Raw genomic sequence first — 27998 nt, 5'->3', positions numbered from 1 at the left:
TCCTTGCAAATTAAAAAAAATGTTTGGTATTGTTGATCTTGATGATGAGGAAGATGATGGTAGTGGTATTTATAAAGGTATTCCTGTGATTAATACCGATAACGATGAAATTATTCAACTTGTTGTGGCTTATCATTTCTTATTATTACAATGTATTGCTCAATATAGTTCAAAAAACTTGAAATCTATCGTAACTAGATCTGATCCATTTATTGATTTGAAAACTTTTCAAAACATCCCAAGGTTATTTTTGAAGTCGAGTAATATTAGAAGATGGCAACTGTTGACTAATAAAGATGATAAGAAATTCAATGGTAATACAATTAAATTGCTTCAAGGATTTATAAGATTATTTGAAGGGATTAAGACTCATAAATATCAAATACTAGCAAATTGTTTAAAGATAAAACTTGTGGAATTTACTAAAGACAAATCATTGTTGAAATCAATTGGTGAATGCTCTGAATTATTGCCATTTATAAATGATTCAGATCCTGAGATTTGTCAATTGTTTACAAAACCAAATGATTCCTTACGTGTGATGGATAATGAATTACATATGAAATTACTGAGATCACCTCCTGATCTAATAAATGATGTTGAATTTTTAAAATCATTGAAATCATTGTCATTATCTTATAATTCATGCGGTGCAATAATTCAATATTTCAATGATTCCAAAGATGAAATTAAACAATTACTGAATTTGCAATTATCTATTCTTGATTCAATAACTATATTTATCAAAAATTCATTGTCTCAACAAATGGTTCCTTTATTATCTCAACTGTTTATTGTCTATAATCATTTCAAACAGCTGAAAAGAATGAGAAATCTATCTAATTTATTATACAATTTGGGGAATAAATTACAGAATAATGACTATTGGAATTTATCAATTGAGTATGAATGTGACATTATGGATATTTTACCTACTGATGATAATTTCAAATGTTTATTTAGCAAATTGGGTAAACCAGTGATGAAAGAATCAACATTTGTTAAATTTTTACAAGCATTGGAGAAGTATGATAAATTAGATAAACTGATTATTCAATTTATCAGTAAGTCATTATTAACCAATCCAGAGCTTCTGTTGAATAATATAACTGATGAATTCAAATGTGAATTAGTCTTGGAGATTTTCAAAACTTTGGAAAAGACTACCAACACAATGCAAAAGACATTAATTTGCAATTCAATAATTTCTAGTCTTGAATGGACAAATCAAGAATTGGAATGCAAAGTGCTATATTCTTATTATAATATAAATGGGTTGGATAATTATCTAGATTTAGATATTAAAGATTCAAAGAATTCTTTACTTATTTCTGGATTTCAATTTCAAAAGTTGGTTAATTTTCAATGGAACCAAGTTATATTCAAACAATGTTTGGATTATTTTGAATCATGGTTGGCCAATAGTAATACAACTGATATTACTCCATTTGAATGGGAAATTTCTAAACAGGTTTTATTATATGTTAAGTTCAATGGAGTTACTGGGTGGTTGGTTAGAATTATTGAATTATTTCTTGAAGTTAAGTCAACTATCCCGATTGAATATCAATTTTTTTTAAAATTTGAGTATTGTAATGGATTATTGAAATTATCTCAGGAATCCAAATTATCGACTGTATTGTTGGAATTTAATCAAGTTGCTAAATCTTGGAAATCAATCAGTGACGTTTTGAAACTAAGTCTATTACAATTTGATTATTATATTCAAACAAACAATCTTACTAAATCAAAAGAAAGATACACAGGCATTTTAACCACATTGAAAAGAAAACCAGAGTTTAATATGGCTACATCAAGTGAGTTACCTTTAATTCAAAAGTTTAATAATTTCTTAATAATTGGAAAATTTCAATTGTTATCAAGTAAATTGAATCAAAAATTGCATAAACCAATTGATGCATATGTTAATGTTAAGACAAGTATTCAAATATTATATTCAATTCTTAAGAAATGTCCAAATAATGTATTGAGATCATCAAGTCAAGAATTAATTTGGGAAATTTATCAATTATTATCAGATTCTTATAAATTTATAATTGAATTATCAATTGAGTTGGGGATTTCAAGAAATATCCCATTTTATTTACATGAATGGGAAAAATTACTCGATGGAGTTGAAAATCCTATTGTTAATTGTATTCACTATACTGATATTGGAAATTATGGATCAAGAATGAATTCTGATGAGTTTGTTGAATGTATTCAAAAGGCTCAAGAATGCTCACGTATCAGTAAAGAGTATCATGAAATGGACAATGCCAACGGGTTTAAAGATACTTTGATTACTTGTATGAAACAAGAACTTGCTAATTGTATAGAGGATATTTCTTCCATTACATCTTTACATAACTTGACTGATTCAGTACAATTTCTTCCTGGATTACTTGGAGAAAGCAATGCACCATGTCCAAAGGAAATACTTGATAGATTAGTTGGTTTGAAAAATCAAATAATTCAAGAATTGTCTCAGTCAAATTTACCATTACCTAAGGGACAAAGACTTGTTTATATTCTTAATCAAACAGTATCTATCTTGTCATCATTAGCATCATTTAAAGGTGGTGATTTATTATCTGAACTTTATTATTTACAAGATCAAATTAAAAATTATCCATTTGCTAATGACTATAAAATCATGAAATATTCTAATAAGAAAGATTTATTACCAATTAATATTCCAAATGATGTACAGAAAAATATGCTTGATTTTAATGTTGATTTACTGGTTAATTTACCTCGTAATTGGATTATTGTCACATTGGATATTTGTCAACAAACCGGTGATTTATTACTTTCAAAAAGAACTAAAGATTCTAATCCTGTTTTCATTAGATTACCTTTGAACAGATTTAAGAATGGTGTATCGCCTATGAATTTTGAAACTATGAAGAAAGAATTGGAAAATATCATTGAAGAAAGTAACTTGTCTACCAAAAAAGCCACCACTTCCAAGATTATAACTGTTGAAGATAGAAAACAATGGTGGAGATCAAGATTTACTTTAGATTATGAATTACAGGATATTTTAAATCATGTTGAACAATATTGGATTGGTGGATTTGTTGGAATCTTTGAAAATTATCAACAAGATAATGTATTCCTTAAATTTAAACAAGATTTCATTAAAATTTTAAAATCTTGTATTTCAAAACAAGATAAATCAATTGAGTTTAATGATGAAATAATTAAATGTATTTTTGCCATGAATGAATATAATAGAGAATCAATTGATGATTTAGCACAATATTTAATTAATTCATTGAAATTCCATGGCTATTTAATTGATCAATTCAAATTTGATAAATTTCACGAATTTATGAAATCATTAATCGATAAATATAAAGGATTAAAATTTAAATCATCATCAAATCAACATATTGTTTTAATACCAAGTTCCAAATGTTTATTCTTTCCATGGGAATCATTAAATTTTTTGAAAAATAAATCAATTTCAAGAATGCCATCAGTTTCAATGTTGATTGATAGATTAAATTCATCAAATGATTTGAAAATTGATACTAGAGAATTGTATTATTTAATTAATCCATCAGGAGATCTTAAAAGAACAGAAGAAAGATTTCGAAATTATTTTATCAAAAATTCATATTGGAAAGGTATTATTGGTGAAAAACCAAATGAAGATAAAATCATTCAAGATATTTTAAAAAATAATTTATTTATTTATATTGGTCATGGAGGTTGTGATCAATATATTAAAGTAAACAATTTATTTAAATCATGTAATTCAAATGAAATTTCATTACCACCAAGTTTATTATTAGGTTGTTCATCAGGGAAATTAGAAGATAATGGAGAATTTGAACCCCTGGGGAATATATTTAATTGGTTAACTTGTAAATCATCAATGATTTTAGTTAACTTATGGGATGTTACAGATAAAGATATTGATAAATTTACAATTTCATTATTTGAAAATTGGGGATTAATTGAATCAACTAATAATATTGAAAAAGGTCAAGATTTTACAAATTCAATAATTAAAAGTAGATATAAATGTACTTTGAAAAATTTAAATGGTTCTGCTCCAATTGTTTATGGATTACCTTTAATATTAAATTAGAATCATTATATATATATAGATTTCATAGAGTAAAATTTGATTATTCTTTCTACAACGAAACCCAATCAATTAATAAACACACAAGCATATATATATATATATTAAAATTCTATACTAACAATGGTGAAAAATGCTAGAATATTGTACCTTTTCAAACAACAGAAAAGGCATAAGTTAGTAAACAAATTACTATAACACTCCACCATAATTGACTTCACACCATTATATCTTGCAATACCTTTAAATGAAAAAGTCAACTTGGGGAGGAAATAGTAATCCACTATAATAATAACCGTCCAAACAAAGAGTGACACACCATATTCCCTCTAACAAAAATCAAATCTGGGATGCTCTAAGAGGTCAAATACTCTAGTATACACTTCTTACCAACTTATTGTACAGATGATCAAAACTTAATATAAATTAATAAGAGTAGGAAAAGAAAAAAAAAAAAGGATTGCTCAATCATGCGATGAATACACGATGGTTCAGACACGATAATAATTCGACCAATCATACTCATCACATGATATTAAGAAAGTTAAACCTTTATTATTGAAATAGATTAATGGTAGTGATGTACCTATGTTATCACAATTCTCTAGCTCATCAACTTTGATAAAGACTGAACTATCAGTATCCTATAGTAACTCTCAACATTGTTGATTTTTCCTTAGGTTTATGTACGAATATCTTCTCAAATACACCAATTTGAATAAATCATATATCAGAAACCTGTTGATGTTCATACTTCACAAATTATAATTAACCACCTTCAATATGCATCATTGACTTACCGATTTAGTATCAACTCCGCTTTGTCTTATAATTATCGTCATCAAATTATTATTTGAGATTTAACATAGGCAGGAAATTCCGGATTCCAAAAATTGGCACTAATTGGCGGTATGTCCGAGTGGTTAAGGAGAAAGACTTGAATCTATTAAGATATCTTTTGGGCTCTGCCCGCGCAGGTTCGAGTCCTGCTGCCGTCGTTATTTTTTTTAAAATTTCTTGAGTCTGATTTTTTTTTTGTTTTTTTTTTGCAACTTTTCACATAAACTCATTCATTAAACATAGTCTTTAAACTAGTATTAATTATTTATTGTATTAACCTTCTATAAAATCAATCAAATCATCTAATACTGCCACGGTTTCTCTTGGATTAGCTATCCAAACAGTACATGCACTTAATCTAGCTTTAAAATCATTAGCACCTAAACTGGCAAATTGATCACCAATATGCAAACTTTCAGCTTTTGAAATTGGACAAACATCTGATGTTTCATCATGACAAATATATTTTTGTAAAGATTCAACTCCCAATGCTTTATCACCAATATCTACCCAAACATCTGAACCTCCATTAAATGCACAAACTTTAATTTCATCTGTTTGACAAAGCGCTTCTGTTGAAGTAGCAAAATTTTGTGATGAATCAAGAATAGTATTTAATTTAACTGAACATGATAAAACCATTTCTTCCAATTGCTCTCTTAATATCCTACAACCCGAATTAGGAATAATACCAACTGATCTTTCTTTTTTAATAATTGTTGTTGAATCTTCTAAATTGAAATTACTTCTTAAATAAACCAAATGTTTATGAAGGGTATCCATTATATAATTAACTTTTGAAGGATTCCAATTTCTAACTTGTGGTAAAAACCATTCATCACCATCAATATATCTTAATCCTTTCATTTCATTATCATATCTGAATAAATAATTTGATTCTGCTCCCATAACAAAGAAATTTTCTTTTTGATGAGTTTTCAAAGTACAATTTTCACTATTTAAATGATCAATTAATCCTTTAAATCTTTCATAATATTTCTCTGCTCCACTTTGTCTTGGATATCCAGCAGCCGTAACAACACCAACGTATAAACCTAAACTTAACAATTTAATTAATCTATGAACCACTGAACTATTTTCATCCAATGATTTCCCATCATCATATAATGTCACATCACCATCAAATGTAACTAATTTTAATCTGGCTCCTTTATTTTGTTTATAAATACTAGTTAATGCTAAAATTTGAGCAGTATTTAAAATCATTCTAACATCATTAAATGAAGGACTAACTAGTCTTCTTTTTGAAATTGCTCTTCTTTCATCTTCTAATAAAAATGCATCTGCCAAAGGTAAAGGAGTGAAGAATCTTCCAATTGAAGGAACTAATTTTCTTAACCTACTATGAATTTGTTTCCTACCTGGTTCTTCATTTAATTCATCAAAAAATATAGTTTGTTGAACTAACATTTCAACATCTTTAAAAATCTCCAAATACCTTTTTTGACAATCTTCAGCAACTAATTGTGCATCTGCATGGGAATCATCTGCATGTAATACAAATGGTGTAGCCAATAATCCTTTAATCCATTCAATGAATTCATCTCGACGATGACTTTTCAATGCATATTCAACTCTATACCTTGATGTCATGATTCAACGGGGGAGAGAGAGTAGAAAGAAGAATTAAGATCTAAATCAAACAAAAAATAATATCTGTATCAATGGGGGAAACAAATGAAGAATTGAACAAAATAAAAAAGTAACGGAAACTGAGTTGGACCAAATAATTGAATTGAAAGCTGTTAATAACTCAAGACTATCTTCTAATATCAATTATAGTTAATATAAATCTAATAAGTCCAATGGTGTCCAAAAAGAGTTGTTGTAGAATATAATTTTTTTTTCTTTGAAGAGTTGAAATCGACAATCGTTAATGTTGACACTGCTTCTCCTCCTCCTCCTCCTCCTCCTCACCACACGTCCAACTTTTTTTTCGTTGTTTCCCACAAGTTCCATTTTTTCGTTCTATGCGTTTCGGATTAACTACGTCATGAATTTACGTAGCAACTTTAAACCACAAATGACAATATAACCTCAAGGTTACAAATCGTCACAGTTGTATCAAACAGACAGCAAAGCCATTTACAAATCTTAAACCCACGTTTTCAATGATCAATAAATCGAATTCATCTACAATATTTTCTTTAAGGCTATTTGCACCCAAATTTATAAAAATTTTATTGTTTGAATAATAAACCCCCAAAAAAATTAAATAAAAGAAAAAAATTAAACTTTCTTTCTATTAAGAACTATACAAAGATTGATTTAAAGAACTTATAAACCTTGTTGAGCTCTTCTTCTGTCTCTTTCTTCAGAAATAGACAATTTGATACCTTTACCTTTTGGCAAGGAAACCCATGGTTTACCAGCTTCAGTACCGATAACAAAAACGTTAGACAATCTGGTAACGAAAGTGTTTTCCAAAGCATCTTTGATGTGGACCAAATCGAAACCTCCTTCGTGTTTTTCTCTGTGGACGATAACACCAACTCTACCCAAGTTTCTACCACCAGTAACCATAACTAATCTACCAGTGTCGAATTTGATAAAGTCATCAATTTTACCAGTAGCCAAATCAATTTTAACGGTATCGTTAGCCTTGATCAATGGATCTGGGTATCTGAGGGTTCTACCATCGTGGGTGACAACGTATGGAACACCTTTTTTACCTAATTGAACCTTCTTGACTTTACCTAATTTGTAAGAAGCTTCTTCAGCAGAAATTCTGTGAACAGCGAATTTACCTTTAACATCGTAAATCAATCTGAAGTGTTCGTTGGTAGCTTCCAAGGTAATGACATCCATGAAACCAGCTGGGTAAGTAGAATCAGTTCTAACTTTACCATCAACTTGAACGTGTTGTTGCATCATGATGGCTTTAACTTCTCTACCGTTCAAGGCATACTTTAATCTGTTTCTCAAGAAAACAACCAATGGTAAAGATTCTCTCAACTTGTGTGGACCAGCAGATGGTCTTGGAGCGTAAGTACCGGACAATTTGTCCAACATCCAGTGGGATGGAGCTGCTAATCTTTTCAAATGCTTCTTTCTATAATATGATGTTAGTTAATTGTTCTATTAGAAACGAAAGGTATGTATGTGTGTGAGAGTTTAGAAGAAAAGTCTACGTCGCAAATTCAATAGTTTTAAATAATTAGTAACAAAAGAACTATGCATATAGTATCAATTGAACTATCTTTTTTTTAAAACACATGAATCACGACAAGGCTCCCTTCCAAGTTGATTTCTCAACTGGTATACCATGGATATAAATATCCATGGGTTTAAGGTTTAATGTTTCCCAGCCCAATAAAATTAATTATTGGTGTACTCCATTAATTCTCTCACACAAACAACCAATCTAAATTAGTTGTGAGTAAAAGAACATACGGGCCTCTTGCCATTTTCGGTGATATGTGATGTGAAGAAAAGAAAAAGAAAAGGGGAAAACTCAAATGAAAAATTTTAATGAAGATGGATTTTTTTTTATACTGATTGAAAGAATGAGGAGGATTGTATTTGTGCGTGCGTGCAGAGGGAAGAGCATGAGAAAAAAAAGTACAACAGAAAACCTCATTTTTCTATTGAAACAAAAAAACATCAAAGTTAGGGCTATAACCCTAAAATGCGACTCTCTTTAATATAATTTTACAACCAATTATCAAATATGTTACAAACGATGGTGGAATATATTCTTAAACATCTATACACTGTGGAAACAAAATACAATATAACCAGATATCAAATATCCACTGCAATCATCTTCAACATCATCTGCAACTATTCTTATAATTTTCAACCTTTTTTTTTCATTTTTTTTTCTTATATTTTTACTTTGTCTGTGAATGAATTCAACAGTTTCAGGTAGGGGAGGATTTGAAACCAAATATAAAAATAAATAAATAAATAAGTAAAGACCCTCTCTCTAAATAGTAAGCTTAAACTCCAAAAGTGCTGTGTGTGCAAAATAATAATGACCAAATAATATCAAACTGGATGAAATAAAAATAAGTACCAACCTCTGCCTACCTTGGGAAAACCTGTATTCTTTCAAATAAAATATTTCTAAATTGTCTTGTTCAAGACATCTTATTCACCATCATCATCAAAATCATTAATTAAATCAAATGAATTTCTTTGGTTGACCATACATAGCACCACCAACTTGAGATACTTTATCTTCAATTTCGCCGTCATTGGAAATAATCAATCTTTCTAATCTTGATCTTCTAGCAACTTTAGCAACTTCAGCACCAGTCATGACTTTAATCCAATCAACTTTTAAAGAGAAAGGACCGTATTGTTTATCTAATAAACCAATACCAACAGATTTAACCTCACTTTTATTTAATTCACTACCATCTTGAATGACACCCCAATTAGTCATGACAAAATCATCTAATGGAATAACAACAGTTTCCCATTGACCTGGGTGATGTAAAAATAATCTATGTTGGAATAAATCAGTAACTAAAGGAGTATTTGCTTGAATATTAACTAAATATTTTCTTCTATCACCTTTAACTCTTAAAACCAAGGATGAATAATTTGTCCAATCCCAATAAGAATCACCAAAAAGCCAAGAATCCTTTTGATCTTTAGTTCTAAACATGGCATAACCTGATCTGGTTACTTCTGGATTATCTTTTGGTAAATCTAAACTTAAAGTACCATGAAAGTGTCCACATTTTTCTTGATGATCAATATCAAAATTTGCAGTTGAATAACCACCCAATTCTTGATCTGATCTTGTCAACACCATACTTGATGATTCTTCAGGATATTTTTTAAAGTTGAGTACGGATTGTACAGGTCTTGTCAATTCTGCTTGCTTAGCAAATAAACCTTTAGTTGCACTCAATCCCAAAGCTTTTAATGACATTTTGATATACTAAATGGATGTGGAGGGTAAATATTAATAAAAGTTAACGTGGATAGTAGTTTTTGAATAAATATAATAGGCGTGATATATAGATGACAAATGTAGCTGTTATCTATTTGATTATGAATGGATATGACGATAAGATAAATAAATATATATATAAAAAAGAAACAATAGCTTCAATTTGCAAAACAAAAAAAATTAAAAGATTATCAAATCAAGTTGAAGAAGGAGATATTGATGATTATTTATATATTGCAAAATAAAGGGGGAATGATTGTTTGAATAAATGATCTCACTTTTTTTTTTCTTCTTCTCTTTCACTGTGGGTGTGATTAGTTAAAGGGGATTAAAAATTTTTGTCATTTTGTCAAATAATTCAAAAAATAAAGTGCGGGTAGTGTACCCGTGGCAGACAATGACAATTGCAAAAAAATATTAACCCACATTTCGGAGTATGTATCTACAGTAAATGATTGTCATATTCATACACCCCTAAATAGCAAAACCCAAAAACTAAAAACTAAAAAAAAAAAAAAATCATTGTACTGATAAGACTACTTGTGTAATAATCGTAAAGAATTGAAAGCAATTTATCAAAATAATTCATCCAAATATCCATGTGGAGAACTGAACCTGAATAATAGAAGATGTGTTGCATAAAAGAATATTAACATAACTTACTTTTTAATCAACTACACCACATTACTCACTAATCAAATATCCACACTGTTGTTGTTGTTGTTGTTGTTTTTTCTGAATTATACTAAATTCTGTAGGCCCGGAACCTTATCAGTTAATCACAAAAACAAGAAAAATATCCCCGTTGATTCTTTCCTAAAAAAGATCAAGACCCACCCTCTCCACGAGTGGGTGTACCACATGTACATCATTAGTAGATGGACGGACATGCAAGTCTAGATTTTTATAAAGATTATTATTATTATTATTATCTATCTATGAAATTTCGGGCTATGAAAATTACTCATATGAAAATAAAAACGCCATGTTTGATTATCCGGATTGTCCTCCCAATAATGTCAATAACAATGAATAGAAATAAAAAAAAAATTGCGGGTTAATCAACATAACGTGAATGACGTAACATTCATCAAAAGGAATCAGAGAAAGAGTGTGGATTGAAAAGAAAAAGGGGGTGGGTGAGTCAATTGAATATGTAAAGATTATTAAGCAGAACAATAATAATAACAATAAAGAAAAGCCATTATCTGTATTCCACTCTAGAACAGTTATATTTTTGACCAAATAAACTAAACCATTGGTTGAAGTTGATTTGAAGAAGGTTTTAGAATTATTTTTGGGAACGATATTGTGATTGCAAGAGGGGAACCATCTTATTACTGCGAAAGAAGGTATACCTCCGATTGTTAATTATGCAAGTTGCATTGTACTGTATATGTATAGCCTTCTTCCACTGCTACATATCTTCTCCTCCTTTGTATTAGTTTTTTTTTGATGGAGGGGATTTGAATTATCAAGTCCCATTGAAAAATTTGCCAATTAAAGGAAACCACTATAATGGTAGTAAATTATTGACTTTACAATTTTAGATTCTCTTATTCTAAATAAGACTACTTACATATAGATTGGAATAGAGGAGATACATAGATAAAGAGTGAGCGATAAATATTCCCTTTCGGTAGCAGTTTACTAATTGGCAGGAGTAGCCATACATTACTGGCTAAAATTCCATTCCATTCCACTCCCCTCTTCCATTAACAAAAAAACTATATTAAATCAATCCAATGATAATTTGGAAATTTTAATCTTAATTGTTTTTTTTTTTTTTCTTTAAACGATTCAATCATGTAGCAATCAAATATCTTACTCCCCCAACAATATTTATGAAACCTGATTTTCTTTTACTCTTCTCCTCTTTATGTCTCTTTCTCCAATCAGCTCTCCTCATCTTTTGGATATCGTTGCTCTTGTGATATATCTGTCAATTATAAATTTACATGACTTGATTCTTTGTTGGATCTACTAATCACTCTGCTAACCCGCAAATATTGTTTGAAATTTTTGTGGTTAATGGATAATTATTCTTTATTATTAATTTAGATTCGTGTATTTGCAATAATAGAATTTTACTCTTTTCTTATCGTATAACATGTACAATTCATAACACAAAGAAAACTCCGACATTCACTATCTGCCTCCCCACATTTCAATTTCAAGTTCAATTTGAGACAAGACAACCAACCGCCGGGTACTTGATTCCCGCTCCGTCAACCACCAGGATACGGACTTATCAAAAAAGAACTCACCGCCGTCCCCACCACCACAAGTATCATATACACTATAGTTTTTCTACTTCTTTTCAATTACTCCTATTACTAAGTTTGTGCAGATAAAATTTTGATATTTCCTTTACATGAAACACAGTTGATCAAATCTGGCGATTTATACATATAGAAATAATAAGTCCAAACAATGAAGATTACAAATGTATAAAAAAGTGGTGTTATTTTCACATTTATCAACAGCTCACCAAAGATTCAATACGTGTGAGCTCTCCTAAAAACAAAAATCATGCCAGAATATTGTCTACATGATGCTCCTGTGATTATTATTATACTCATAGGAACTTACCCGAGGTTGTATCTAGCCCAATAATAAAAGTGTAATGACAGAACTCAATTTGGAAAGAAACTCAAATTAGGTGATTTTGGTTTTGACTTAGGTTGTCAATTTTGTTTTTGTCTTTTCCCTGTTTTACTGCCCCTTTCGTATTTTCATTTTTGATTTTAACAAATTGAACATCAGGTTAGTATAAAATAAAAAGTATACAAACTTGTCAATTTCTGTTTCATGACTTTTTATTAATAGGAAAAAACAAATCTCTTTCCATCATACTTTACTCACCATTCCATGGAATAGCAAATCTTCAACAATTAGTTTTGCCATTAACGTTTGATTCATACAGCATTGCCTCCTCCTTTGAGTTTGTTGAATTTTTTTTTTCCTTCTTTAGTTACACCTATTATTTGCTGTCTACTTTAAATTAGCACGTGAAAAAAAAAAATATTAACGATGGGTCCACATAAATAAGAAGACAAAACATACTTGAAGGGCTTTAAATTTTTCTTTATCTCGACATTAGCCTTAGTTTTTTTTTGTTGTATCAAGCAGTCATAATGCCATTTGTCAACAAGAGTAATTTTTTCAAGCCAGAGAGTGCTCCATTCTACAATCCAAAAGATCAGAGAAAAGTAGCTTTAATTACCGGTGGTAATTCAGGTATTGGTTGGTTTACTGCCCTTCATTTGTACTTGCATGGCTATATTGTTTACGTGGCTGGTAGAACCGAATCAAAAGTATTGAAAGCTATTGAAGATATTAAAGTTGAAGCGGAAAAGAGAAAAGGTAGTAATCCTACTGGTGAATTAAACTATATTCACATTGATTTAACGGACCTTTCTACTGTCCCTAAAGCAGTCGATCAATTTTCTGAAAAGGAACAATCTTTGGATATTTTAATCAACAATGCCGGGTTGATGGGTGTTCCATATGAAGTTACAAAAGATGATTATGAAATCCAATATCAAGTTAATTTTGTTTCTCATTTCTTGTTAACTATGAAATTAATACCATTTTTAGAAAATGCAGCCGAAAAAGGTGTTACACCAAGAATTGTCAATTTGGCTTCAGTTGGTCATAACTTTGAATTCAAACATATTCCTCCAGAAAAGAATAAATTGAACAACTTTCCAAATAGTATCTACACTTGGGTTAGATATGGACTTGCCAAAACTTCACAAATCCAATTTGCTAAAGAATTGGCTGTCAAGTATCCAACAATTTTAAGTTTATCTGTTCATCCTGGTGTTATTCTTGGTACTGAGTTGTATAATTATTGGAAGAATTTACCAGTTATTGGATTGGCTGCTAAAGGTGTTTTTGCTGCAGCTGATAAAACCATTGGTGTTTCTGTTGAAGAAGGGTCTTTGGCTAGTTTAAGGGCTGCATTAGATCCAAGCTTGACATTAAAAGAAAATGGATCTTATTTTACCACTGGTGGTACTATTGATAATCCAAGTAAGATTGCATCTAATCCAGAATATGCTAAAGAAACATGGACTTGGAATATTGAACAATTAAAGAAACGTGGTTTCTTAGTCTAATGCAAGACATTATTGATATTTATATTTATATACATTTGAGACACAGAGAGAGAGAGACTTTATATTGTTATATTTTTTTTTTGTTATTTATTTATGTTGAATAGACAATTGTGTGTGTGTGTGTTAGTTGTAGTTTTTTCTTTATCTTATCGTGATGTTAAATCGATAACGAGGATTGTGACATTGCGCACGACTCCCCACATGTACACGCCCATACGCACAGTCATTCAATAATAGTTGAAGTGAAATGAAATAATGTGATGGGGGTTGTTGTTGTAAACTACGGGAAAGAAAGAACGACAGATTATGTAATCTGCCTCTCTTCTCTCTCTTTATCACCCCCTTATTCTCTCATACTGTCATTATTAATTCAAAGTTATCTAACGCTATTTAATTAATTAAATACAGTACACACACTCATAATCATACTCATACTCATACTCATTAACACAAGCAAGTCTTGTTTTTTTTTTTTTCTTTTTTTGCCACATTGAATTATTGTTACACTAGTTACCGTTTGTCTATCTATCTATCTAATTATTATTATCTATTATCTATATACCCGGTATCAAGAATTTGCAGAAGGACTTGCGGACAGATTCACAGACAGACTGACAGACAGAGAAAAAGATTAATTTACTGTTGCCTTTTTCTTACATTTTTACCTTTTTCTGTTTTCAAATTATCAACTTATCCAATTATTTAGATTATGGGATTTGTATCAACATTAAGGTATGTTCTTCTAATATTACTGCTCTCCACATGATGAATGGTCACAATACCCCACATGGTGATGACTAGTAAATATTTCTACAAGATGCAAAAGTACTAACGATTTATTGATTTGATGATAGTGTATTGGTTGCAATTGTATACCCAGTTATTGCTTCTTGTAGAGCATTTGAAGATTACGCCAGAGTAAGTAATTCAATTGCTTCTCAAAATTTAAAGATTGCTGGTTTTACTGTGCCATTGAATTATTTTTATAAATCTGAAGGTAAAGATGTTTCAAGAATTAATGAGAATGATGAAAGAGCATTGCAAATTCATTTAATATCTATTCAGAAATGGTTTATTTATTGGATTGTTATTGGTGTTGTATCATTATTTGAAAATGTCTTGTTTCTTAAATATATTATTCCTGGTTATTCCTTACTTAGATTAGGTTTCAATATTTGGTTAATTGTTCCAATGATTTCTATTCAAAAAGATGTGGATGCTAATTCAACTTTTGATAATACTGTAGAATGGAGGAAATTCACTTCAAATGGTGCAGGATTAATTTATTTTGGTTACATCAAACCATGGATTGAACAACATATGGAAACAATTAAAAAGTATTCCAATAACCCAATTGACGTTTTACAATCAGTTGGTGGTTTAAACAGTTTTTTCAATAAGAATTCCAATACTGGATCACCATCTGAATCAAGTACTGTTTCTAGTGATTATTCAAATGTGATTGATTCATTTGTAATGGTTATGAATATGAAGAATAAATGGACAGGTACCAGTGGATCTCCATCTAATCTGGAAGAAATCGAAACTAATGACGAAATTCCTGAAACTAAGGAAATCAATGAATCTAAATTAAATGATGAATTTGATGTCGTGGATGGTACAGTTGATCCAAATGCTCAAGTTACTAAAAGAAGAGGATTTTTTTGGTGATTTAAACTGGCTTTAGTTTCATATGGATTTAAATGGTTTGGTTTTAGTTCGTTCTCATATCGGCTCTTAGAGATGTTTATTATGTTTTTTTATCTTTATCTTTATCTTTACCTTTATCGTTATTGTTATTATTTTATTATTATTATTAATTTTTGATTCATTATCATCGGGGGTTATCTTCTTTTTTATATATGTATATTGTACTGAATAGCTTTGGTTTTTGGTCTTTTACTTGTATTTTCTTTATAATATATATACACACACATTTATTTAGTGTACTTGTTTATTATTGGACGTTTACTATTTACAGTATTTTAAATAAGAATAAGGCTGATAAGGGTTTCTTAGAAACAGATTTATAAACCCAAAAACTTCTCAAGTTGTTGTCTATCATCTTTAGTACTTGCGAGTTTACCAAATGATTTAATAACTTTACTACCTTGACGTTTAACTTGACCTGGAATAAATCTTTGTGGGACAACTTTTTCAGCATACATACCATCATAAACATCTAATGGTTTCTTCAAATCAGAACCGCTTGCAACATTATGTTGAACAATCTTTTCACTACCTGCTCTTTGAGCTCTAACTTGTTCGATCTTTTCTTTTGGAACTTCTGGCCAAATAAATGGTTCAACCATATCAACAGTCATTTTCTTAAGTTGAGGAATTCTATAACGAGCATTATCAAAGGCACCTCTAGCCCATTTAGCAGGTAATAATTGAACAGTAACGTTTAATGCTCTTAATCCATATATATTCCATAAATAATCTCTTAAATCCATTTTATTCATACTTTTAGGAACTAAAAATTTAGCTTGATATGGAGTATGTTTAGCATTTGGTCTTAATAAACAAATTCTACCTTGTGGGAAATAAATTTTATTACCACCAATTTTAAAATGTGGTTCTTCTAATTCTAATTGTTGTTGAAATGTTTCAAATTGTTCAAGAGCCTTTTCTGAATCCATTTGACTCATAAATCTATTAGGTATTCTTTTACCTGCTTCGATATATTGTTTAGCTAATTCAACATTTGGAAATAATGTTTTAGTTGGTGCTTGAGCAATGATTGGTTCTCTTTGTCTTCTAAAACCATATTTTGGTGGATTCAAATCAACATCTTCAATATTAACTTTTGGGTATCTTTCAGGACGCAATGGTTTATGACGTAATGATCTAGTAAAGTTCTTAAACACAGAACCCACAACTGTACGACTATTGAACTCCATGATGTTTATTGACAATAATGATAGATTGATTGATTTTGAGGATTGTGTGGGATTATGAGATTGGGTTTCGAAAAAATTTTCAGAATGTTTCTAAGTAAAAATGGATGGTCGTGCAAGTTGGCTGAATCCGTCTGAAAAAATGGTGAATTTTTTTTTTTTACAACGAACAAAACAAAACAGAGAGAAGACAACCAAAGAGAACGAAAAAAAAATCATTGAACAAAATTAATACAGTATTTGATTATTTTGCCTTTGGAATAACAATCATATATTCATAGTCATACTCATCATCATCATAAATCTACCACTATGTCTGCTGACGAATCTATGGTTGATCCATATGGATATGATGAAGAAATTGAAACTATCACTCAAGAAGATTGTTGGACTGTGATTTCATCATTTTTCCAAGAGAAAGGTTTAGTATCTCAACAACTTGATTCCTTTGATGAATTTGTTGAAACTAGTATTCAAGAATTAGTTTGGGAAGATTCACATTTAATTTTGGATCAACCAGCACAACATACTTCAGTAGCTGATCATAAAAACAAACGTTATGAAATTGAATTTGGGAAAATTTATATTTCTAAAACATCCCAAACTGAAGGTGATGGTACTACTCATTCTGTGTTCCCACAAGAAGCAAGACTTCGTAATTTAACTTATTCATCCCCTTTATATGTTGATATGACAAAAAGAAAATTTGAATCTGATGACAATAAAAGAAAAGATAATGAATTAGAATGGGAAGAAATTGAAGTTGATGATAAAGAAGGACCACAAAGTAAAGTTTTCTTGGGTAAAGTTCCTATTATGTTAAGATCTAAATTTTGTATGTTGAATGGTTTAGCAGAACATGAATTTTATGAATTAAAAGAATGTCCTTATGATATGGGTGGTTATTTTGTTATTAATGGTTCAGAAAAGGTTTTAATTGCTCAAGAAAGAAGTGCAGCCAATATTGTTCAAGTTTTCAAAAAAGCAGCCCCATCTCCTATTTCTCATGTTGCCGAGATTAGATCTGCACTTGAAAAGGGTTCAAGATTGATTTCTTCTATGCAAATTAAATTATACGGTAGGGATGAAAAGGGTGTTGCTGGAAGAACTATAAAAGCAACTTTACCATATATTAAAGAAGATATTCCAATAGTCATTGTGTTTAGAGCATTGGGTGTTGTTCCAGATGGTGATATTTTGGAACATATCTGTTATGATGCCAATGATTGGCAAATGTTGGAAATGTTGAAACCTTGTGTCGAAGAAGGTTTCGTTATTCAAGAGAGAGAAGTTGCCCTTGATTTCATTGGTAGAAGAGGTGTTTTGGGTATTAGAAGAGAAAAACGTATACAATATGCTAAGGATATTCTTCAGAAAGAATTATTACCAAATATCACCCAAGAAGAAGGGTTTGAAACCAGAAAGGCATTTTTCTTGGGTTACATGGTCAACAGATTATTATTGTGTGCATTGGAAAGAAAAGAACCAGATGATAGAGATCATTTTGGTAAAAAGAGATTGGATTTAGCTGGTCCATTGTTGGCTGGTTTGTTCCGTATTTTATTCAAAAAATTAACAAAAGATATTTACAACTATATGCAAAGATGTGTTGAAAATGACAGTGACTTCAATCTTACGTTGGCTGTTAAATCACAAACTATTACTGACGGTTTAAGATATTCTTTGGCTACTGGTAACTGGGGTGAACAAAGAAAAGCCATGAGTTCAAGAGCTGGTGTCTCCCAAGTTTTGAATCGTTATACTTACTCTTCTACATTGTCACATTTAAGAAGAACCAATACTCCAATTGGTAGGGATGGTAAGATTGCCAAACCTAGACAATTGCATAATACCCATTGGGGTTTGGTGTGTCCTGCAGAAACTCCCGAAGGTCAAGCGTGTGGTTTGGTTAAGAATTTATCATTGATGACTTGTATTTCTGTTGGGTCTTCATCCGAACCAATTTTGGGTTTCTTGAGAGATTTCGGTTTAGAAGTCTTGGAAGATTATGTTCCATCCAATGCTCCAGATTCCACTAGAATTTTCGTCAATGGTGTTTGGGTTGGTGTTCACAGAGATCCAGCACAATTGGTTGATTATGTTCGTGATCTTAGAAGAAGTGGTGATATTTCTCCAGAAGTTTCCATCATTAGAGATATTAGAGAAAAAGAATTTAAAATCTTTACCGATGCTGGTCGTGTTTACCGTCCACTTTTCATTGTTGATGATAATGAAGATTCTCCAACTAAAGGTGACTTGATGATTACCAAAGAACATATTAGAAAATTAGTTGCTGAAGATATGGATGATGATGAACTAGAGGAAGATGAAGAAGGAGGTGAATCTAGAAAATACACATGGTCTTCATTGGTGAGTGAAGGTATTGTTGAATATGTTGATGCTGAAGAAGAAGAAACTATAATGATTGCGATGAGTCCTGACGATGTCAAAGCATCCAAGAGTACCATGTCAGAAAGTGAACAACAAGAATTACAATTACAAGAACAAGAATTGGATCCAGCAAAGAGAATTAAACCAACCACAAGCAGTAATACTCACACATATACCCATTGTGAAATTCATCCTTCTATGATTTTGGGTGTTGCTGCTTCTATTATTCCATTCCCAGATCATAATCAATCACCACGTAATACTTATCAATCTGCTATGGGTAAGCAAGCTATGGGTGTTTTCTTGACCAATTATTCTGTGAGAATGGATACCATGGCCAATATCTTGTACTATCCACAAAAACCATTAGCCACCACTAGATCTATGGAGTACTTGAAATTCCGTGAACTTCCAGCTGGTCAAAATGCCGTTGTGGCAATTGCATGTTATTCGGGTTATAACCAAGAAGATTCTATGATTATGAATCAATCTTCAATTGATAGAGGTTTATTCAGATCATTGTTCTTTAGATCGTATATGGATTTGGAAAAGAGACAAGGTATGAAACTTCTTGAAACTTTTGAAAAACCTTCTAGATCAGATACTTTAAGATTAAAACATGGTACATATGAAAAATTGGATGAAGATGGTTTAATTGCACCTGGTATCAGAGTCAGTGGTGAAGATATCATTATTGGTAAAACTACTCCAATTCCTGCTGATACTGAAGAATTGGGTCAAAGAACACTTCATCATTCCAAGAGAGATGCGTCTACTCCATTAAGAAGTACAGAATCTGGTATTGTTGATCAAGTCTTGTTAACTACCAATGGTGATGGTTCTAAATTCGTCAAAGTTAGAATGAGAACAACCAAGATTCCGCAAATTGGTGATAAATTTGCTTCTAGACATGGTCAAAAGGGTACTATTGGGGTTACTTATAGACATGAAGATATGCCATTCAGTGCAGAAGGTATTGTCCCAGATTTGATTATCAACCCTCATGCTATTCCATCCCGTATGACAGTTGCGCATTTGATTGAATGTTTATTATCAAAAGTTTCATCCTTATCTGGTTTTGAAGGGGATGCCTCACCATTTACCGACGTTACCGCTGAAGCTATTGCCAAGTTGTTGAGAGAACACGGATACCAATCCAGAGGTTTTGAAGTGATGTATAATGGTCATACTGGTAAGAAGTTGATGGCCCAAGTTTTCTTTGGTCCTACTTATTATCAAAGATTGAGACATATGGTGGATGATAAGATCCATGCTAGAGCTAGAGGTCCAGTGCAAGTTTTGACAAGACAACCTGTTGAAGGTAGATCCAGAGATGGTGGTTTGCGTTTCGGTGAGATGGAGAGAGATTGTATGATTGCTCATGGTGCAGCTGGTTTCTTGAAAGAAAGATTGATGGAAGCTTCTGATGCATTTAGAGTACATGTTTGTGGAATGTGTGGTTTAATGTCTGTTATTGCAAATTTGAAGAAGAATCAATTTGAATGTCGTTCCTGTAAAAATAAAACCAATATTTATCAAATTCATATTCCATATGCTGCCAAATTATTATTCCAAGAATTGATGGCCATGAATATTTCTCCAAGATTATATACTGAAAGATCTGGGGTCAGTATACGTGTATAGAAACAGACAAGAAGATTATGTTTCAAAATCAACAACAACCAATCCCCCCAAAAAATTAACCAAAAACTGATTCAAAACGGAAAAAAAACAGATACAGCTTTTATATACTTACTTTTTATTGTACTTTTAATGTTAAATATAAAACGAAAAAAAAAGAACCAACATATTATTGGAAAGAAGATTTTAATTATAAAAATAACAGCTTTTCATTGATTTTTATTTCTATTTACATGAAATTATAAATATGATTCTTGATTTGAAGTATTTATTGTTGATGAGCCAAATATTTCTCTCTAAGTTCAGTTCTTTTCTTTTCATTCAATTCCAATTGTTGTGCTTTAAGTCTCATATCAGGGATTTCATCAGCAAAAGCAATCAAATTATCTTTATAAGGATGTTCATCACCATCAAAAACTTTAAGTCTATCCATTCTAACAAGTCTAAGTTTATTTTTTGGAATCATACCTTTAACAGCTCTTTTCAAAATTTCACCATAACCTTTATTAGCAATCATTCTTTCCATAGGAATAAGATTTAATGAACCTGGTCTGGTAGTATGACTCCAATATGTTTTTTCTTTTAATTTATTCCCAGTAACTTTAACATGTGCACAATTTGTAACTACTACATAATCCCCATGATCTCTATTTGCTGAATATGTTGGTTTATGTTTACCCATTAAGGTTAATGCTATACTTGATGCTAAACGACCTAAGGATCTTTCATCAGCAGCAACATCAACATGATGCCATACTCTTGTGAGTGCCAGAACACTAGTACCAATTCTTTGAGACATTGTTTAATAGTTAGTTAGTTGGTTGTTGATAATTGGTTTCTCATTCTTTTGAAAAATTTTCTATTTCTTATTTGATCATTTGAGAGTCGTGTGAATGGTGATAATATTAATGTAGTGGTCGTGTGAATTTAACAAAAATGTGATTTTTTTCTTTGATGAAATGAAAGAAATAGAAAAAAAAACATACAAACAAAATCGCCGATATATGAAAAACCTCAATTTTATTTAAGATCTTTATTCGTGGTGGTGGGGATTTAGAAATCATTGTCTTAATAAAATTGCATCAAATAGATATCACATTCTATTCAAATTTCCTTATTATTGACTTACTTGTATTATATTTAACTTAGTTTCTTTCCCATTTTTTTTTTCATATATATTTCATTTTGGTATTGGATTATCAAGAAAACAAAAACCAAAACAAAACGAAAGGATATTCAATTTTTCAATTCACTCATTCATTTTCACTAATTCATTATCATTAATTTCTATTTTATTTTTTTTTTTTTCATTTTCACATATACAATATAAATCATGTTTTTCTTAAAGGATTTATCATTAAATTTAACATTACATCCATCATTTTTTGGACCACAAATGGATCAATATTTAAGAGATAAACTATTAAGTGACGTAGAAGGTACATGTACGGGACAATTTGGTTATATTGTATGTGTTTTAGATTCACTGCATATTGATGTTGGTAAAGGTAGAATAATTCCAGGTACAGGTATGGCAGAATTTGAAGTTAAATATAGAGCAGTTGTTTGGAAACCTTTTAAAGGTGAAGTTGTTGATGCTGTTGTTCATACAGTTAATAAAATGGGATTTTTTGCTGATGTTGGTCCATTATCTGTTTTTGTTAGTACACATTTGATCCCTTCTGATATGAAATATAATTCTTCTGCTAATCCTCCTTCTTATTCAAGTAATGATGAACATATAGAAAAAGGTTCAAGAGTAAGATTAAAGATTGTTGGTACAAGAACTGACGTTAATGAAATTTATGCAATTGGAAGTATAAAAGAAGATTATTTAGGTCCAAGTCCAATGTAATGAAACTGATAAATACAATCTTCATTTATTAATATTATAAGTTGTTAAAATAAAAACAAAAAAAAAAAATTATTACACTACTTCAATATAAAAAGTGATACACACATATACATATACAATACAAAAAATAACAGTTCAGCAAAAATAAAAACATACATTAATGCAAATACACATTTGATTACGAGACTTATCTATCTAGAAAATCACAGAAATTTAAACATATCATTAGAAATTTTCTGTCTCTTTGTATTAAACCCCATTTCTAACGGGTTCTTTCTATTCTGACTGATGCCTGGATTTCTAAACTCTATCAATGGATCATGTGGACGTTGTTCTTGTTGTTGAATAGGCATTTCTATTGCTCGTTGTAAAGAATGATAATTTTCTTTATCATAACTGTGTCTTTCAAGCATGTCATTCATTTCTTTAATTGAATTTTGAATAGATTGTAATTCTCGATCAGATTCACTAAATTGATGATTCAATTCATTCATAAATGATTGTTTAATTTGTTCCTTATGTTTGTTTCTTCTTGCAACAAAACCTAATATATCCCGTTCATTTGTATACCCACGTAACATGGATTCAGTTTCTCTATTAAAATTGTCAAGTGCTTCATCTTTTTCCTTTTCAATAATACTAACCAACTGGGACAATTCTGAAAACTTTTCCTGTTTTAGTTTCTCATATTCGCTAATTTTATTTAATAATTCTGTCTTGTTCATAGACGATATATCGTTTGTAGCTGCAGCTGGTTGTTGAACAACCAAAGCAGTGCTAGAAGTATACGGTATCATCTGTGAATTGTACCCAGAAGAATATTGTGGTAAGAAACTTTGTTGTTGATGCATACCATTTCGACTTCCCAACCCCTCTTGGAACTGATGTTGTCGTTGTAATAACTCTTCTTCACGTCTTTGTAACTCTTTTTCTTTTTCCAAAATTTCCTTTTGTTTCTGTTGAAGCTTGACTTGAAAAAGTTCACTTTCTAGATCACTCACTTTTCTCCGGTATTCTAATTCCAATTCTTTCTTATCAATATCATTCTCCCGACGTCTAGTTCTGATTTCATTAAGCAATTGTAAATTCTCTTCCTTTAGACGTTTAATTTCTTCGGGATCATAATCTAATACTGGGAATTTAGTCTTGCCATTGATACTGTTATTCAATTCTGCTGAGGTTGAGCGACGTGCTGTCCTTGGAGGTACAGGAGATGGTAAAGTTTCATTAACTTCTGTAATTTCACCAACTGTTGGTGAATGCGAAGGTGATCTATAGTCATCATTCACACCAACAGTTGAATTCTCTAAAGGAGATTGCGCCACCAGCTTGGTAACACGAGGAGTACTGATTTCTACTGGTGGTTGCAAATCATCGTATTCATTTGACAAAATTGGGTTTTCGACTGGTTCAAGTGAATGTGATATTGCCTTGTCTATAGGGCTACCGGCAGCTGAGTTATCCAGATTGATAACAACAATTTCCGGTGAAGGATGCTCAGCTGATGCTTTTCTCTTATGACCCGTAGTATCTCTCTCCGGTAACTCATTACTTAGGTTACTATCATCACTCTCATGTCCATCAATATTTTGTTGCATTGTTCTACTTTGTGGACTGACTATATTACTAGACCGAAAATTTGTGATTTCACTTGTGACACTACTTGCATCATCATTGGATTCATTGTTCTGCTGAATATCCTCACTTTCTTGTATCGACTGTTCATCGAACTCTAACCCATCAATGGAAACAATTTCATCACTATCATCATCACTATTATCATCACTATTATGTTGCTGTTGTTCAACTCGTGACCTTGTGTTAAAAACTTGATTAGGCTCTCGGTCATCTTCTCCATCCTCATAATCTTCTTGATAGTCTTCTTCTTCTTCTTCCTCATCTTCTTCCTCATCTTCTTCATTGTCTTCGCTTATATTTACATTTTCCACTTCTCCATCCATAACAACCATAATGTCTTCAACTTCACTGGGTTCATCCTCTTGGATTTGTACAAGCTTTTTCAGCCCACTATTTTCTCTTTTGATATTATAAGATATATTCATTGTAGTGTCATCATCACTCACATCGATAACTTCTTTATCTGATGTTGTCCAATTTCCATCTAAATCAACATTAACAGACTCAACATTATTTGGAGTATTATCAACAATGTCCTTAAAATATTCAACAAGTCGTAAATCTTCTAATGCTATTGGTTTTAAACAACATGAACATTGTAGTTTGAATTCATTTTCAGATATATATTTTAAAAAATCAGCCGCATCAAAACAAGTCACATGATCACAATACATCCCTTGAGCAGGATATTTCATTTTTTGACCACTTAATGGATCTTTCAAATCATACGCAATAGTACTTAACAATATACCATCACTCAAACCTGCTTTATGCTTCTTTATTGTGATTTGTTTTGGAATTTGAGGTTTGTTGATAACTTCTGCTAATAGTTTTTTATATGAATACTTTTTGACAATACATAGATGTATTAAATAAAGATTTGGATCATCTGCAGAATTATATTCCAAAGTAATATGATTAAGTTTTGAATCTTTGTGGAGGTAGTCCGTAAGATCAACAGGTAAAGTATCAGATAAATGAGGGACTTGTTGATCATTTAAAAAAATTTGAACTTTAAAAGGATAATCAAATTCAACATTATGGAATTTTGTTCTTCCTAAACTTCCCGGTACATGAGATACCATATATAACTTATAACCTGGTTGTCTAAGATATCTTAATTCATCTTTATTTAAAATAAATGAAATTTCATTTTTATCCTTAGGAATTTGTTGTGGTGATACATGAATTTCATATTTGAATTTATAAAATGGATTCTGTTTGAATGATACTGCAATTCCCTTTAATGGATGAGGCTCAAAATCCTCTGGTATACATCTTGACATTAATCTAGGTACTGGAGGAGGTGGTCGTGATGGCTTTGATCCCTTACCAACAGTATTTAATAATGCAAAATATTCATTAATTATAGTTGGATCAGATATTTTCATTCGATCATAAACTTCTTTAAAATCAGGAAGATTATTGACAATCTTTGAATCTCGATTCCTTTGCAGTAACATTACTAAATGTCCAATGGCATGCAATCTTATCTGATCATTCTTTTGAACTCCTTGATCAAAATATATTAGTAGATTATGTAGTAATTCTTGTTTATTACCTTTGTTTCCTATTCGAAGTGAACTTAAAATAGCTCTTAGTTCATGTATTCTTATCTGTTTTAAAGCCATTCGACATCTATGAATGTCTTCTTCTGTATATGACGGTAGTCTCACCATCTGTTTTGCTGTTGTTGTTGTTATCGTTGTTGTCGTTCTTGTTATTAAACTGTGATTAAGTGTATCACGAATTATGAATCGAGTAGAAAATCAGAAAAAAAAAAAAATACAACAAATTTATTCTTAAGAATTTACAATCAGCGTGTTGCACTACGAGAAGTCAACCATGGCCGTTAAACTCTACCAGATAATTATGGCTCATGAACCACGTGTTATTACTATAATTGATGTGTATTTATCATTGGAATACTACAAAATCATTACCATATTCAAAAAGTGGCTACACCTAACAAACTAGCAGCATTCTTTGGATCCACGGTATCTGTTTGCAAAACACTTTCATCTTGCTTTCTATGTTCATTTTCTTCATCTTCCTTCTCTAATGATCTGAACGTTCTTGATGACCAAGAATCTCCTTGCGCTGATTGCGATTGGGTTAAATTATGTTTCAAATTCGATAAATTGTCACGGTTAAGACGCGATAATCCACCCTTTTCATCAACACTTCTCACATCCAATCTTATACTTTCCAAGTTTTTCAATATTTTTCTATGATGATCAACTTTATGTAATGTATAAGATTTCATTAATCGTTGAAACTTCTTTTCTGTGTATTCAAGTACTTCTTTTCTTTCAAAAAGCATTTCACCAGAGATTCTTTTGACTTGTAAATTTAGGGATTCATATACTTTAGTGGCATATTCGAGTGATCTCAATGCTTCATCAACTTTTATTGGATCTAATGAAGATTTGCTTTTAATTCTATTAGCATTTGTATGCTTACTAGCTGCATTTGATTCTGCTTGAATCAATTCTCTCATAATTAAATGTCTATTGGTTAAAGCTTCTTTGATTTCATAAAAATCATCAATCAAAGTTTGAACACCATCTCCCAAAGTTGCCATTTCATTAATTGAATCAACTAGAGTCAAATCTGATTGTTTTTGAGTGACTTTCCCAAATTTCTCCCACATATTCTTCATCCCTGGATGAGTCGTTTCAAACTCTGATAAAACTTGTAATTTGTTAGCCATGTCAAATATATGAATTGAAAGTTGTTTTTCAGTTTTTGAGTTTCTATCAAGGGCTTTATATAATCTTTGACAAATCAAATAAGCGTCTTTAATTACTGGTCTAAATGATGCTAATTCCTCATATGGATCATAAGGTACTGCTAATTGTTTTAAAGTTTTCCTTACAAAACCACTTGCAACAGATGATTTCCTATTACTATTAATCACAGAATATCCAAAATCACTCTCCACAAAATAAATAAATTCTTCATCTCTTATTAATATTGGATTACTTGTAATTCTGTCCAACCATTCTTGCCATACAATTTGAAGTTGTTTCCTTTCGTCTTCCCCACCAGTAGGAAATGAAGTATGTGGACTTGGCAAAACTGGAACAAATACTTCCAAATTAGATATGGTTAAATATTTGTTAAATTTAACAATTTCATTATAAGTTCGACGTACTTCTTTATATACTGATTGTCTAAACCTTGGTAATCCTTTAACTTCTACATTCATTTTTAAAATTGGGTTCCCAGGTTTATTTCTTTCAATTTCAATCAATTGAATAGATAAACTATATTTATTTGTGAATCGTTCAGGAAGTAATTTCTTTAACTCTTCTTCATTCAATAAATTAGGACTAGGTTCATCATCGTTTTCCTGTTGTTGTTCTTGGGTGTTGATTACATCGTGAGTTGATTGGGGAGGGAATGTCGATTGATCGTCATTTTCGTTAGTCACTGATGTGGCTGCTTCATTATTATGATCTGGAATAGTAGGTTCTGCAAATGGATTATTATTCTCAAAATCGTCTGGATAACCTATAGATGACATTGGGGAAAGTATAAACTAAATAATAGGCAATAAGCTATATGAATGAAATGAATG

At 30.9% G+C, this 27998-nt stretch overlaps 12 protein-coding genes and 1 non-coding gene across 13 annotated transcripts; 6 read left to right on the top strand and 7 right to left on the bottom strand. All coding sequences in view use genetic code 12, as the record gives it.

The window, feature by feature from the left end:
* Nucleotides 1–19: 19 nt before the first annotated feature.
* Nucleotides 20–4102, top strand: ESP1 (separase; the record flags this gene model as incomplete). Its single annotated transcript, XM_002550119.1, has 1 exon — nt 20–4102. The coding sequence occupies one exon, from the start codon at nt 20–22 to the stop codon at nt 4100–4102; it is 4083 nt and encodes a 1360-aa protein (XP_002550165.1).
* Nucleotides 4103–5004: 902 nt separating this feature from the next.
* Nucleotides 5005–5097, top strand: CTRG_06314. The gene has a single exon. It is a non-coding gene; the product is annotated as a tRNA-Ser (tRNA).
* Nucleotides 5098–5212: 115 nt separating this feature from the next.
* ISN1 (IMP 5'-nucleotidase) lies at nt 5213–6553 on the bottom strand (the record flags this gene model as incomplete). Its single annotated transcript, XM_002550118.1, has 1 exon — nt 5213–6553. The coding sequence occupies one exon, from the start codon at nt 6551–6553 to the stop codon at nt 5213–5215; it is 1341 nt and encodes a 446-aa protein (XP_002550164.1).
* Nucleotides 6554–7237: 684 nt separating this feature from the next.
* On the bottom strand, nt 7238–7972 carry RPS42 (40S ribosomal protein eS4; the record flags this gene model as incomplete). The annotated part of the gene is made up of 1 exon (XM_002550117.1): nt 7238–7972. The coding sequence occupies one exon, from the start codon at nt 7970–7972 to the stop codon at nt 7238–7240; it is 735 nt and encodes a 244-aa protein (XP_002550163.1).
* Nucleotides 7973–9086: 1114 nt separating this feature from the next.
* On the bottom strand, nt 9087–9845 carry CTRG_04460 (uncharacterized protein; the record flags this gene model as incomplete). The annotated part of the gene is made up of 1 exon (XM_002550116.1): nt 9087–9845. The coding sequence occupies one exon, from the start codon at nt 9843–9845 to the stop codon at nt 9087–9089; it is 759 nt and encodes a 252-aa protein (XP_002550162.1).
* Nucleotides 9846–13003: 3158 nt separating this feature from the next.
* Nucleotides 13004–13990, top strand: CTRG_04459 (uncharacterized protein; the record flags this gene model as incomplete). Its single annotated transcript, XM_002550115.1, has 1 exon — nt 13004–13990. The coding sequence occupies one exon, from the start codon at nt 13004–13006 to the stop codon at nt 13988–13990; it is 987 nt and encodes a 328-aa protein (XP_002550161.1).
* A 1191-nt stretch (nt 13991–15181) lies between these two features.
* On the top strand, nt 15182–15661 carry CTRG_04458 (uncharacterized protein; the record flags this gene model as incomplete). Its single annotated transcript, XM_002550114.1, has 1 exon — nt 15182–15661. The coding sequence occupies one exon, from the start codon at nt 15182–15184 to the stop codon at nt 15659–15661; it is 480 nt and encodes a 159-aa protein (XP_002550160.1).
* A 356-nt stretch (nt 15662–16017) lies between these two features.
* Nucleotides 16018–16893, bottom strand: MRP20 (mitochondrial 54S ribosomal protein uL23m; the record flags this gene model as incomplete). The annotated part of the gene is made up of 1 exon (XM_002550113.1): nt 16018–16893. One exon carries the CDS (start codon nt 16891–16893, stop codon nt 16018–16020), a length of 876 nt encoding a protein of 291 aa, XP_002550159.1.
* A 309-nt stretch (nt 16894–17202) lies between these two features.
* CTRG_04456 (DNA-directed RNA polymerase II subunit RPB2) lies at nt 17203–20925 on the top strand (the record flags this gene model as incomplete). The annotated part of the gene is made up of 1 exon (XM_002550112.1): nt 17203–20925. One exon carries the CDS (start codon nt 17203–17205, stop codon nt 20923–20925), a length of 3723 nt encoding a protein of 1240 aa, XP_002550158.1.
* Nucleotides 20926–21190: 265 nt separating this feature from the next.
* Nucleotides 21191–21721, bottom strand: CTRG_04455 (mitochondrial 54S ribosomal protein uL13m; the record flags this gene model as incomplete). The annotated part of the gene is made up of 1 exon (XM_002550111.1): nt 21191–21721. One exon carries the CDS (start codon nt 21719–21721, stop codon nt 21191–21193), a length of 531 nt encoding a protein of 176 aa, XP_002550157.1.
* Nucleotides 21722–22255: 534 nt separating this feature from the next.
* On the top strand, nt 22256–22777 carry RPB7 (DNA-directed RNA polymerase II subunit; the record flags this gene model as incomplete). Its single annotated transcript, XM_002550110.1, has 1 exon — nt 22256–22777. The coding sequence occupies one exon, from the start codon at nt 22256–22258 to the stop codon at nt 22775–22777; it is 522 nt and encodes a 173-aa protein (XP_002550156.1).
* Nucleotides 22778–22980: 203 nt separating this feature from the next.
* Nucleotides 22981–26094, bottom strand: SIZ1 (SUMO ligase; the record flags this gene model as incomplete). Its single annotated transcript, XM_002550109.1, has 1 exon — nt 22981–26094. One exon carries the CDS (start codon nt 26092–26094, stop codon nt 22981–22983), a length of 3114 nt encoding a protein of 1037 aa, XP_002550155.1.
* Nucleotides 26095–26363: 269 nt separating this feature from the next.
* Nucleotides 26364–27944, bottom strand: VPS17 (retromer subunit; the record flags this gene model as incomplete). Its single annotated transcript, XM_002550108.1, has 1 exon — nt 26364–27944. One exon carries the CDS (start codon nt 27942–27944, stop codon nt 26364–26366), a length of 1581 nt encoding a protein of 526 aa, XP_002550154.1.
* Between the last annotated feature and the right edge of the window lie 54 nt (nt 27945–27998).

The sequence above is a fragment of the Candida tropicalis genome, assembly GCF_000006335.3.
Source record: "Candida tropicalis MYA-3404 genomic scaffold supercont3.6, whole genome shotgun sequence".
Lineage (NCBI taxonomy): Eukaryota > Fungi > Ascomycota > Pichiomycetes > Serinales > Debaryomycetaceae > Candida > Candida tropicalis.
This window is presented reverse-complemented; position numbering and strand designations above follow the sequence as displayed.